We start from the raw sequence: 14,516 nt of genomic DNA, 5'->3' as shown, positions 1-14,516 counted from the left end.
GCAAGAAAGGAGCTCCCTGCTTGTTCCCTTGTGTCTGTGGGTACAGCAGAGACTAGCAGTCTGGTCCCTGATATTACAGGAATTAGTTACTCCCTATTTTTATCCTGGCCCAAGAATTTTTTCTTTGTATTCTTGTTCTTACATCTTTGCTGATGGCTTTCTTAGCTACTTGCCTGAATCAGAGTATTTTGCAGACTACTTCAGAGTTTCTCAGCAGTCAGATCCAGCACTACTGAGACAGTTCTGTGATGGGGTTTGGTATTTTGTTCTGGCATGTTTTTGCAGTTTTGTTTCCTTTGCTGCTGCTGTGTAGGACACTTGTTTGTGTTGCAGACAGAAGAATACTTGAGGATGAACAGAGATTGTGGTGAGGAGGATGTTTTTAGTTCTGCATCTACAAGTGAAGGCAGCTTGGATGTAAGTACTAACACAGCTTGTCGATGCTATTGCATTCTTATTAGATCCTGCAGTTTGAATTAACCAGAAACCACTGCTTTTCCTAATGCTTAGCCAAGTAGAAGTAGAAATAGCTTGTGCTTTAGCAGGCTTCATTATGTGAGTGCACAGTTCACATATCTTCATGAAGTTAAAATGTAATGCCTTGTCTTCAAATAAAACTTGCTAGCTTCACTATAAATAAAGTTTCTTTCAATGTTAGAGTCTAAGCAGTTGTGAGAAAGAGGAACATAGGTGTTGTGACATGCAGTGACAGTACTGCATGATGCAAGAGAATGTTTGCCTTACCCACAATATTTAAAGGGAGCTTTTCTTATAAAACCACACCTTTCCTTTTCATCCCTTTATCTGACTTCTGCAGCATGGCAGCATTCTATTTGTTTCATAAGGAGCTTGGGGGTGAAGAGTAAACACTGGAAAAAACAGGATTTTTGTGAAGTACCTCAGTAGCATTTGGGGTACTAAAATCCTGTGAATCACATTTAGAAACATTTTTAAGTGACTGACAGCCTACCAATTTATGAGGGTCTAAATAGGAAGGTATCAAATTAGGAAGTGGGAATCCTAAATATAAGGTGGTTCTGGTGGTATAGTAATCATAATAAATGGCACATCTTTTTATTACTTTTTAAAATTACTTGGCTTTTTGTTGCCATATTTTCAAAACCTGGAGAAGACTCTGATTGTGTGATAGAAGTCTGAAATGTCAGGTTCAGCTCTGAATCCCCCTTTCATAAACAGATCTTTGGAAAAGGAGTGCAGATATGCAAAATATAGAACCCAGTAGCCACAGAGAAGGGTGACAGGAAATTATGGAAAAAATGGAAGAGTAAGAGAAAAAATCCCAGATGAAAAGAGTTATATAAAAGGAGTCCAAAAGGAGAAATAGATAGAAAATTGATTGGCTGTGAAGTGTAAAAACACCATACTCTGCAAATCTCTGAAGATTTCATAATGAAAGATTACTGAAATGGGAAAGCTGCTTATGATACTAAAAATTTGGGCAACACTATAAAGGTTAATAGATCTCTCTTACTAAAAGAAAGTCCTAGAAGAGGGTGACTGTGTAATTGAAATAGACTAAGTAAAAGTATAGAAAAAGCATCACAAGCTTTGCCAAAATAAAATAATTTTGTGGTTTGTATTCACTGCCATTATAAATTAATCTCAATATCTTGATACCCAAGTACTAGAAAAGAAGGAAGGGTAGGAATTACAAGCAACATTATGATGATAAAGGTGTGTGGTGCTTTCCCCAGAAGACAGACATCACCTTATTTTTCTAGGGAATATTATAGGGCAAACTGTAAATTACTATTTTTTTTCCTCTGACATTGATGAAAAAAGTTTTCGAAACTGTTTTGAACGTGTAACTCTGTTCTAAAGGTGCAGGTTATAGGGAGGAAAAGACTCTTGAAGAGGTAGAAATGTTTTCTTTTTATTCAGTTAAATGACCATGTCATGGATTTAACCTTTTCCCATTTTCTTCTTAAGAGGGATTAATCTTGAAGAACAATGTAGCCCTTGTTCAGTGTTTATGTCTTTCACTTCTGGTTTGACACCTGTATTTGTATGAGCACCAATCCTGCTAAGGCATGAGCACATAGTTAAATGAATGTGTTAACTTTGTTGCATTGAATTTGGTACTATTCTGTTCAAGCTTGTAGAAGGTGTATTAAATAAGTCTAACAGATTCACTCAGCAACACAGAAGGTTCCTCCTTTCAAGATGCTAGATGGGATTCAAGAAAAAGTTCAACAATTGTGATGCCTTAGGTGAAAAATTCTAAAATGTTGCAAACTTGCTATAGATAGTTGGCACAGATAACTTGTATTAAGATAAAATTCAAATGGAAACACCAGCAAAAAGCACATCATAATTTTAAAAGTTCAGTTTAGCAGTTCCTTATGGACTAGATTTGAGACCCTCAAATTCTGAGTAATTTGTTATTCTGCTTGTTCAAAAGAGATCTCATTTACTTCATAAGTATCCTTACTCCAACTAGGTGGTATCTTACATGACCAAATATGGGAAATATGTATTTAGAGATTATTATATACAAGTTTTATTGCTGAGATAGGATTGTTGGCAAAATGTCATCCCGTAGAGGCTTCCTCTTTTGCATTTACCTCAGGTCTGCTTTCTAGTACTGTTTTGGGTGATTTGAAAGTATTTTGCTTTTGCTGTATGGGAACCAAAGGCAGTTTCAGTTTTATTTCTGAAAGAAAAATATCTTGCCATTGCTTTTGGTACGGTACCAGGAGTTACACTGACTGGATCAAGAAAATTTTTTTTGCCCATAAAGTAACAGTTAACTTTTGAAGTACTACCAATGATGCCTTGGAGTGGCTACCTGAAAACTGAGGCTAGACAAGATTAGGAGAATAAAAGCAGGTATTTATTGAGGGGCCTTCAATAAATGTACACTACAAGTACAGAGCCCGAGGGCTCCACCCAAGATGGACCCTGGGTCACGGGTTTTTCACACTTCCATAAGTTTGGTCCATTTGCATATCAGGGTTAATTCTCCAATTATAATTTCAAGTAAAGATGTCATTACCCCAAGTTTTCTCCCCCTGTCCAGAGGCTTAGTTTACATATTTCAGGGCCTGGGACAGCAAGGTGTCTTTGAGTTCAGGCCCAGAGAGGGTTTGTTATGTCTAACCAGAATGGGAGAACAGTAGCTAACAGGCTATGGAGTTTTAGAGTTACGGACTAAAGCAGTACAGGATCTGAAAAATATAAAAGCTAAATTCTAAGGCATCACCAAGGTAAAGGCATGAGCTTTCACATGTTTAGTTTAAGTCCTTTTCTCACTATTACATGGTGGTGATGTGCACTGAATTGTAGGGGAAAAAAAGTAAAGACTCTATTCTGGGTATTGATTTGGAGTTGGTTTGTTTCTTTGTTTAAACTGAGCAATATGAGGTAATGGAATAAAAGTGTAAGAAATAAGAGACCCTTAAGTGTTTATTCAAGCACAAGTTATATTCACTTTTTAACCACCAAAACATTATCCGTGCCATATTTATCTAATTATTATTGGAATTATTAATGCCTCTAAAAATACTTTGAGTTATTGATGAAGAAGCAGATTTTCAAAGTCAAGATGGCAAAGTCAACACTTATGCTTGAGGTGAAAGGACATTTTTTCACAGTATCAGCAAAAATAAAGGTGAAAAGAATTTGTTAACAGCTTAGAGAGAAGGTGTAGAAATGCAAGAAAAGACTTCTCTGTGAAAATCCTCAAAGTGCCCAGTTCATTACACCACACACCAGTAAAGGACACGAAATCCAACCGTGTATTGTAAATGATGCAGAAATACCTTTCCCTTAATCTGGGAAGAGAAAAAAATCAGTTTTGTGCTAAGAAGATGAGTTTTATATCCAGGTTAAGTTTTCACAAATCAAATGCTATTGAAATACACAACATACAGATAAAGCAGTTGGAAGTTACAGTGCTGTTATCTGTATTCAGCTTTTTCTGTGCCGAAGGCAGACTGTCAGAGGTGGAGTTTAGAACAGCTGGAAAAAAAAGGGAACTTGAGTCCTCTCTGCCGCTTGGTGTCACTGTCCTCATATAAGTTGATCAAGCTAAAACACAGTATTTGGAACACAGTACTAAAATTAGCTGGTTTTATTTTTGGGACATTTGTGTTTTCATAAATCAAGAGCAAAAAAGCACATCCCAAGTGCTGAACGATGTGTAGCTCTGATGTGGACTTTGTTTATGTAATATATCAGCTTGGGAAAAAATATTTAGAAGTACAGCCAGGAGCGCTTATCAGAGGTTTTGAAACTTCAGCACAAAGTCTTATCACACAAGGTTTCTCTAGTTCAAACAGAACTTCAGCAGTGTGATGTTGGAGGATTTTCATCAGCACTTCATCAGCACCATTTTTAAAATACTGAGTCTTCAGTGTATGTCAGAATGTAGGTTTTGCCCAGAATCAACTCATTAAATGAAGCACATAGTCCCGTAGTTCTCTGCTTGATGAGTCTGTCCTGCTATGATTACATATGTTCATATGCAAAACTACAAGAGGAAAAGAAACGTCATTTAAAATACTAAACAGTTATCAGATATGTTTAGGATGTGGGGAGGGGGGATTTTGTTTTTATTTTTATTTTGTAGTACCTGTGTAATTGCAAGATTGTGCTCCAGAAGAAAAGTACCGTGCTAATATTTGATAAAAGTCATCAAGAATTTAGGTGCATTAGTAATCTTGGCAATCACTTCTTAAGTGATGGCAACAACTTTTTTCTCCATATAAAGGCTTTTAAAACATGTATGATTTACCTTTTCAGTGCCTTGTACTCTAACTGTAACTTGTATGCCCTTGTTGAAGGCAGGAGTTAAGCCATTCATGATGCACTTTCTCGGTTCAGAATGATTGGAAAGAAGGATCAGGTGCAGTTAGATGAATGTTGTTTCTCTTCAACCATGTCAGGTTCCAGGTGATCAGGTAATATATCCTGTCAAGGATTTCATGTCACATAGGCAGGTGCTGTTTAGGGTAATAGGAGTGAGAATACTGCCCATGTCATCTAAATGGAAGCTAACAGTCATCCATTTTTAATATTTCCTTGTGTTTGACAACCACATTTGCTTTCAATTCCTGGTCTCACGTTCTCCATTCTTGGTCTCCTGACAATGCTCAGGATGTGTTTATTTGTTATTAGCAGGGACAAATCCTGGCATTTTGTAGAGTTAGAGCTATATGCACTGTCCAACATGTAGATTGTGATCTGGCCTTGAAACAATTCTGCTTAGTGTGATTTTGTTTGCAAAATACTAAACTCAACAAACTGAGTATGGAAAGTTGTCAATATCTTGCAGTGGACAGGTCTGTTCCCCCCAGTCTTTCATTAAAGGGTGCTTGTAAGCCAGTAGTTAGATGTCAGAGGATGACACTAGGGAAGATATAAACATTTTCATTTGTGCATCTGTTCACATGATCAGAAGAAAAAGAGATCTAATAAATATCATATATCTCAGCATAAGGCTCACCATCACAGTAGAGTTAGTTTTATTTTGATAGCCTGTGATACGCCATGGAAAAAAAAATCATTACTGTTAACTTGCCTTGGTAAGATGAAAGGTTTGCCCAAGGCTTGAGCTGGCATTGAGAGAATTTCAGTAGGTAGTAATGATGCTAATGATCAACTTTATTTGTCCTTGTCTACTGAGGGCAGGACAGGAAGCAATGTGCCTTACATATAGCAATAGAAATTTAACTTGGATACGAGAAGGAGAAAATTTGCATGGAAATTTCACAGGGGAGCATGCTATTAAAATGACTGTGAAATCCTTATCATTACCTAATCTGTAAAACCTCCAAAAATGTCTAGAGGATGAGCTACACGTACTTTATTCTGTCTCAGAGCAGAGTTAGAGATTAAGCAGACCATGGAGGTGCCTTTCAGCCAGACTATGGCTGCTGGAGAGATGCAGCTGTACCTACCTCCTTTTGTGGTGTGCACTTACAGGATATTAACTGTCTTCACTCATGTGAATCATAGATGGTTTTGCATATTATAGTGTCTTCAGATTTTTCTTACAGTATGTGATAGCAGACGGCAAGTGCTTGAAACAGTGGCTGCCTGCCACCATCAGACTTCAAGTTTTTGCTCCAAAATATGGTGTTACTAGACCTCTTCAAAGAAAAGGTCCTTGGAGTTAGTGCAAAAAAAATCGTCTTAGAACCAGCTGAACTACTCTGGCTCAAAAAAAAAAAAAAAAAAATAGCCTGAGGCAGACACCTGGAATGGAAAGTCTCAGCATCCATGGTTAAAGCATGGTGAAGTTACAAGCTATTAAAAACAGTATCTGGTGAAGAGACATGTCGGCTGACCCCTGTTCTGTCTGTGCTGCTTAGCTTGTACTTGCCAACTTCATGCATTCAAAAATCACTTGTCAGCTCTTGCCCTCACCACACAAAAGTGGCTTAAGATCATGAGATTTGAAAAGAAATCATTAGGGGGGACTTCCCTCCATTTGACTTCTGAGTGTTAGGTTTGTAGAAGTCACATTTAAGCTTCTGTTTTGTGACCATAAATAAAGGTTTTGTTTAAAAAAAAAATATTATCAGGTAGTCAGTGGTTACCAGAACCTGCATCTTTATTTAGATTTGGGTGGTTCAGAGGTAAATCATTACAACTCATGGTATTCAAGTTGTTGCTTTTAAAAAGATAACTCATAATCTTCAGCTCCTGCAGTGGTTTTAACAGGACATTTTGAAGGAAATATTGTCAAGAAACTTTCTGAGATGAACACAGAGAAATGAATTAAGTCAAATCAAAAGGGCTTGAGTAGGGTCATATCTACAAAAGGAACTGGGTACAAATATGCCTGGCAGTGCCTGTTTTAAATACCTGACAGTGTGGGCGTCTGGACTCTGCATCTAAGCAGCCGAGAGTCAGATTTCCCAAGTTTTGAATCCACTGAAATCTTCACAGCAGAGTTGCTTGTTAAACTCTGCCCATCTCTGTCTGTTACCTGTCTCTGCTCAAGATTCAAACCTTGAATCAGCTGTTAGATTCAGGTATTTGAAGCTTTTACTCTAGAATATTACCACCTACCACTGTTATCCAAAATGTAAGTGAACTAAGTTCTCTTTTTTGCTTTTAGAGATATCAGCATCAGAGAATTATTTCCTCCCTTTCAAAAAAAACCCAAAATACTTACTGGGCTGGAGACTGCCTGGAACAAAGCTGTGAGGTATTCTTGATGTGGGAAGCACCCTTTTGTAAAAATACCCAAATATTCAGTGACTCAGAGAGCAAGAGCAAGCTTAACTATTCAGACCAGTAATGAAATAACTTAAGTGTGGTGGCAGCTCTGGGTTCCAGTGCCAGCGGCAGAGATGTTTTTCTGTGTTTTATGCTAAGCAGATGTTACATCCAGCAAGTAAGTAGTCACTAAAGCTAGAACTGGTGGAGCCAAATGGCTTCCTGCCCAGATGAATGCCCTAATCTCTGTCTCTTTTTAGCTAAACTCATGTTCATGTCCTTGAACAGAGAATAGTCTTGCCCTCTTCACAAGAGGGGAAAGTTTGTTTCTTCTCAACTACACAACAGTTTTGGACCTGGATTTACCATGCTTTTACTGAATCCCCAAATTTGGGGTAGGGGTTTGGACAGGACAAGAGGTAAATGCCATAGCTGCCTTTTCAGGCAGTTGCATTTTTGTGAAGCCCAGTTGCTTGGTTGTGCTTTAAACACACCTATTGGATCAGGCCCCTCGGCTGACAAAGAAGGAGATTTGCACATTTTATGGATCCTGTTGGAATTTAGGCAGGAGGTTAGAAGCATAGTTTCTCCGCAGTTTTTGTGCTCAGCATGCCCAGAAGCAGAATTCAGGCACCAAAATGGAAGTAAGCACATCAGAGGGATATGTGTTGGGATTATTGATAGGAAAGCACAAACTTTTAGGGATTTAGGGAGGCATAACCTGACAGGAGCACGCTAAGTTAGGCTTGCGTGTGGCAATTGCAGACCTGGTCTGTATGGCATCATTCTCTACATGGTGATGTACCCAGTCAGTCTGGTGTAAATTGGCTCAGATATCTCCCTCGGATATTTAATTAAGGCCTGGTGACACACCCTTAACCACCCAAATCCTTTTATGTCTGATTCATCTTTTGTAACTGATTTCACTGAAAAGTTCTGAAGTTAACTCACTGAAAAAAAAAAATAGAATAAAGCAGCAGCTAATAAGACCAATGGCTTTTAATTTGCATTAATAAAAGTACATTAAAAAATACCCAAAGACAAACTCAAATTCCATTTGAGATTTTTCTAGTGACATGTCAACCACTCAGGCTTTTCTTTCTTGGTAATTAATATTACCAGAACCCCTTAATAGTCTATAATAGCCTTGTAATTCACGTTTGGTCATAACACATTCAGCATGTTGTTCTTATGTCAAACATGCAGTGGTGTGGAAAATACCACCTTTAAACAAAAGTTTATACCAGGATCAGGCTTTTCACAATTGGATAAGCAGAGATGCAGTTCCTTAAAAAAGTCTCTCACATATTTCTGTGTAGATGAAATACTTTTTTGTTTAAGTTTGGGATGGTGTGGGAATTAGTCAGGGAACTATTTACTCCACTGAAAAGTACATTTCTTTTTGATTTCATGATAGGTATCCAAAATATTTCTTGTCAAGCTTTCCTGTGGTAACTACTGTAGTGAAAGGATTAGTGTGTATTTATGCCAGGGCCCTTTACTAGATGAAATCAGAAATGGCTAATAATATGTCATCGATTCCATATTTCTGATATACAATGGAAGTTTTTTTAGAGAGTAAAACCTGTTTTTGTAGTGGCATAATCTGAATCCCATGTAACCATAGATTCATTATATTAGCCTAAAATATCCTATTAGCATATGTAGATTTTAGATACAGCAAAAATCTTCAACACCGGTTAACATATAATTTCTTTTCTTTTGCAAACAATTTCTGAGGCATTAGCGCTAATAGGATTTGGTTGCTTTCCAGCCTCTTCTGTGGACAGTGAAGACTCGATTTCATTAAAAGTAGTGGCATACAATAACATTTCTTTTAATTAGATGATCTCATGATTTCCACACATATTTGTTCTGTGCATTATTGTTCTTCGTTGGCAAAACTGAGCTGCTTGGTAGCGTTTGAAACGATATGTCTCAGTAACATCTTATGGCAGGTGAGGGAGGATTTGCAAAACACTTGCTGACAGGACACAATGCATTTTACTTTGATGCGGAAGTTTTCCTAAGTGAACTTTATGGCTTATTTTTCTCATGCAAAGTCAAACCTACAGGAGGCTTAGTGGCCCTTGCAGGTCTTCCTTTAATTCAAAGAGTTGTCTGTATGAAGCAAAGAGTGTGCTTCTCAGTGTGTGCTTCTCAGTGTGTGCTTCTCAGTTGTTCATCACTACAAAAAGAGACCTTCTAAAGCCTGTAGTCTGTGTAGATGTTTCATATTCTTTCTTCCTTTTTTTAACAGACAACTGTTGAGTTAAGTTTTAGAAGTCTTTTACGTGCAGCTGCAATACTGATCTTCCCCTCTGAGCTTAGCAGAAAGGACTACAAATAATTTCAGCCATTGCTTTTGCTCTTACTCTGTATAAAGTAATTAATACTGTTTAATACTTCATTTGAATTCTAAGAAACATTTTGAGATGCAAACTGAAGCCGGGAAAGAGTGTGGCAAATAGTAGTCAGTCTTTTTAAAGGCTTTTACAATGGTATGAAGTAGTAATACCATCAGTCAGTTAGACTTTCTTGAATTGTTTTTTTCAGTGCCATTTGCATCTTTAAGCAGATCTCAAAACATTTGGGCAACTAAGGAAATATTTCTGGTTTTGTAAGTGGTCAGCTGAAAGGGCAGAAGAGAAAGCACATCAAGGCAAATAGCAAGCACGTAGCCATACAGAACTCTTAAATAGGTGAGTAGCTGTAGGCATTGGCCTCACTGACTTGTTCAGTGCCATACCAAGCACCTGTTTAGGTGTTTTGCTGGTTCAGTCCCTCGGTGACCTGGTGTGAGCCAGGCGTGACCAGTGTGTAGGTCATGAGCTGTGTAGGCAGTCTCTGAAGTGCACTGACATAGCGAGATGGAGAGATTACCAGTAGGTTTATGTTGTTAGTGCTAGATTCCCCGCACCCCCCTTCTCTGATTGTAACATTTTCTTCTTTCCATCCCAGCAAATGCTCAGGTATGCATCTTGATTGCAGTCTCTCGAAGTTTCAGCACAGAGATGGTGTGATTTCATTGACTCTAAATGGAGCTTGTTCTGATTTACAGTTGTTTGCACAGGACAAGAGTCAGGCCAGTAAAGTGCACTGTGGAGATTTGCCTTGTAAAAACCTAATGGCAGTGGATTTGACAGATGGGGGAAGGGAAGAAGAAACATTTAAGACTATTTATTAATCAAGAATTCCAGCAGGGAGGCTTTTCTTGCCTTGATTCTGGCAAATGTACAGATGAGAGATACTGTGCAGAGGCTGTTTCTGCGCAAACAGAGAAAGCCCTTCAGATGTAAACATTTGAGCAGCTGGCATGGGAGATTAGTGCAGCAGCAGTGGGAGGGGGGGTAATAGTGGATAGTGGTGCTGTCTAAATTTAACAAATGTTAAACAAGGTCCTTGTTCTAGTTTAAGGGTTACAGGTCAGAAAGACAATATCAACTAAAAATACTGGCAATTGTACACGTCAGACAAAATTATTAACTAGTATTTAATTAAAAGCAATTTGCCTATCCCAAGTTGTGACACCTTCTTACCTCCTTGCCCGAAAAGGGGGGAAAACAAGGGAGCTGGGAAAATATATTTTATGTAACCTGTTTGAGTTAGGGAAAAAAACAATTTATCCTCCATCTATGGAAAGGAAACTCTTTGGGATTTCTTAATGTTTTTGGTTTTGATTGTGAACTTAATATATCGTTCTACTTTTAATATCCTGTGGCTGCATATTACATCAAAAGAAAGCATCATTCCAAGGGTGAAAGTAGTGTAGGGTCTGTTAGCTTCGTAGACATCTTCATATGCTGTTTAGCATCATGTGTTTTGGTTTTTTGAACCCTTGCCAATTAGTTACAGAACTAGTCTATATATCAGTGTAGGGTATCTGATCATGCATTGGGTTCTTTGGATTTTGGTTTTAATCTGTTTTGATTGTGCTTTTAAAACATCTCCTTGCCTATTTGTTGGGATCCAGTTCACATGTGTTTTGTTGGAGGTCCTTTACTTTCTTCATTTCTTTAACAGAAGAGATTAAAGTATGGATATCTGGAACCAAATTTTATGTTTAAAAAATCAGAGCTATGCTTTCTCGGCTGTCATTGTCATGATTTTCACTGAGCTTTAAAGTATACTGAAGAAAAGATTTTTCTGGAGAAATGACAGCAGCAGCATAGTTTAGAGTGTTATTGTCTTTCGACATCTTACTGTTAGATTGACCATCGGAGAGTCCATGCAGAACTCACTAGAGCCAATGGAAAAATTCCTGCTGGTTTTAACTGGCTTTGGACCATGTCCTTTATGAGTTGCTAGCCATTACCTACACCAGTCCATTTTAAAATCATTCCTTCTTGTGCTACTTCAGGTTCTCAAAAATCTTCTGGCGCTTTCACTGTCATCTCTGAAAACATAAGACTTAATTCCTTTTTGATGGGCAGTTGACGCAGATAAACCCCTTGAAGTTGCTTAATTTATAGAGCGTTTTCTCACTGGGGAAGGAGAAAACCCCAAAGTAAACATGTTAAGTCTTGTTGAAGATGAATTGCAAACAGTGGCAAAGTAAGGGAGTGGCTTTCACCAACCAATAATTTGTTGCAAAAGCAGGTTTTTCTTTGTTATCTGAAGCAGTGCGTACCCACAAGTGAGCAGAATTCCCAGCACTGGTTGCCCTATTTAAAGCTGTAATTGTGCCAGTTGAAGTCCAAGTGGAGGTATATTTTGTATCTATTTCCACAGGTTTTTAACTTCTGTGTCAGTTAAATTTGGGACTGTGCTTTAAAAGTTTCTGCCAAAACTTAGCAGTGGGGAGTTCACTCCAGTGAATTGGAGTATGCCAGTCTGTGGAACTAAATAGATTGGAGAGATGTGATTTCTTAGTATTTCACACTAAATTCACAAAGAAACAAGGCTATACACAATAGGAAAATTCGTTTCATGGGAATAATAAACATTCACAAGTCAAGCTCTGGTTTCTCAAGGATATACCACTTAATTTTTTGACTTGGAGAAACTTTGTAGGCTACAGTATACTGCAAAGGAAGATAAAATTATGCATTTATATATATGTATATACAAAGTGAGAAAAGGCTGAAGTAGCCTGGTCTCCAGCACAGCTGTGCTTCCAGCCCCTTTGCGGTATCCTATATTATCACTTCATGTTTATTTAGAAGATGAAGTGGTCTAGACAGAGTTAGAGTTAAAAGAATAGCAATGAATGCTCACAATAGGAAAATAATTAAAGGCCAAGGATACTGGAATAATGTTCAAGCATTACTTCAAAGAAAATTCCAAGGGAGGGTCTATTTCTTTGTTCTTAGCCTGTTCCTGTGAACCCAGTTAATGAACTTGCGTGATTTTTGCCAGCATGATCACAGTATTGATTATTCTCCAAAGAGGATAGTCTTTGGAGCATCCTTCAGGATGGAGAGGAAGCTTGGATTTGAATTTCATTGTCTTGGAAGATTCAGATCCTGAAATTAATTCACTTGACTTCTTCAAAGTATAAGCATATGTATTTTTCTATCCAAACTGATCAACTCCTTTAATAAGACAAGCTTAATTTCTGCAGGTATCGATCTGTAGGTATTATGAAACAGAAAGTGGCTGTGTACCACACCTGGATGTGCTCTATCCATTGTCCAGCAGGAAAGTGTTGTCTTTAAACTTTCTCTTCACCCCTGTACTTTCACATGATGTCCTTCTGACTCCTCGTCACTCCTGGCCACTGATGCTGATCTGGGACTAAATATTCAGCTCTTAGAATTCAAAGTGGTTTATTGGCATCAGTACTCGAACATCAAGTTGTAAGCACGATGTGAGTTTGTCTTCTGATTTTATCTTCTGCAGAAGGCTGTCATATCTTGTTAAGGGGTTGGTTTCCTCCAGTGCAGTAGTTTGCAGTCACAAGTTCTCATGAAACTCTTGAAAGCATGAAAGACACAGAGACTTAGGGAGCTTGCTTAGGCCAGCCCTTAGGACTTCAGACTCAGCATATTGTACTCAGTGTGTAGTAAGTATGTGTGCATTCAGGCACAAACATGCATGCAGATATCAGGAAGAGCTAACTGAAGGATGAACTCTGTGCATATACATCCCTGTGTTTGTATGTAGATACATCTATGTATGCACAGAGGTTATGTACATGCACACCTGCACATCCAGACATCTGAAAGAGCTAATTGAAACAGTAAAATTCCTGGCTGCAGTCTCCTGATTCATGTTGCTAGAATCCTCTTAGTGACTCAGTAATTAGGATTTGTTTTAAGATTTGCACTAATTTCAGAGTTCAAAAGCTGATTTGTTCTTCTAATTTAAGTTTTAAAGCCTTCAGAGGTTATATTGTTTTTCAGTAATATCTTTGGCAGTGTTTTATCATTACAAAGTGTAAAGCTTCCTTTTTGAAAATTTAGTCTGACAGTTGGATGATTGTATTTGTCTCCCTCTAGCTAACCACCTATAATCACCACATACTTCAAAGGGAAAAGTTGTTGCAGGACTGCATTCTAAGTTAATGAAGTATTTGTGTCAGAATTGGATTATAAGGACTGGAGCTAGAAGCCAGATCCCTGAGCTTGAGTAAATCAGAGCAACTCCTTTGACTTCAGAGAAATTCTGCAGATCTTGGTGAAAATTTGCCTTTGAATCTCAGTAGATTTTCTTCATTCATCAACAGCTAAATAAGTAGAGATTTTCAGAGGCCAATAGTCGTGTCAGAATTTCACCAGACACTGAAAGTTAGTGAGGATTGATCATTCGTGTTTCTTGTCTCTGGAAAACTTGACTAAGGACAACACCTACATTAAAATGTGAAAAAAACACTTTTTAATTCAACTGGAACAAAAATACTTTCAGTGAAACCCAGAAATTATTTCTCCAAAATCAAACAAATACACACCCAAAAACCTCATGCCAGGAGCTATTCCATTCATAATTCTGGTCGCCATAAAAATTGGCTATGCAGACATTAAAGCAGATATTTTTAAAATTGTATGTTTTATGTAAAGTTTCCATCACCTCCTCCTCTAAACTGGCATATCTACAATGAAAATATATTGAAGATGATCAACTCTAGTGGTTTAATAGTTTCTATATGTTAAAAGAATTTGCTGAGAAGAACTTTTCTATAATAGTTTTTAAAATATTTTGAATTTCAGAAGGACATATATTGCAGATGTAATAATGCCTATCTTCCATGAACCAAAAACACTGGCTGATTGATTTAAAAGAATTAGTAATTCTAGAGAAATAAATTCGTATGTCAATGATTAATTAATTTTGCACAGGACTTCTGATCCTTTTTGTGGTTATTTATGATTGATGAATGCTTAACACCA

At 37.7% G+C, this 14,516-nt stretch overlaps 1 protein-coding gene across 16 annotated transcripts in view; it reads left to right on the top strand.

Annotated features, from left to right (window-relative positions):
• Nucleotides 1–14,516, top strand: part of COBL (cordon-bleu WH2 repeat protein) — a 206,425-nt gene that overhangs the window by 109,196 nt on the left and 82,713 nt on the right. For 14 of the 16 annotated variants that reach the window (XM_048312776.1, XM_048312749.1, XM_048312734.1 and 11 more), the window contains one exon: nucleotides 334–417. The exons of the other annotated variants lie outside the window; for them this stretch is intronic. In XM_048312776.1, the coding sequence (XP_048168733.1) occupies nucleotides 334–417 (84 nt within the window). The remainder of the gene's footprint in view (nucleotides 1–333; nucleotides 418–14,516) is intronic. 16 annotated transcript variants of the gene reach the window in all.

The sequence above is a fragment of the Corvus hawaiiensis genome, chromosome 1 (assembly GCF_020740725.1).
Source record: "Corvus hawaiiensis isolate bCorHaw1 chromosome 1, bCorHaw1.pri.cur, whole genome shotgun sequence".
NCBI classification, from domain to species: Eukaryota; Metazoa; Chordata; class Aves; order Passeriformes; family Corvidae; genus Corvus; species Corvus hawaiiensis.
The sequence above is the reverse complement of the archived record's forward strand: the minus strand, read 5'-3'. Positions and strand labels throughout refer to the sequence as shown.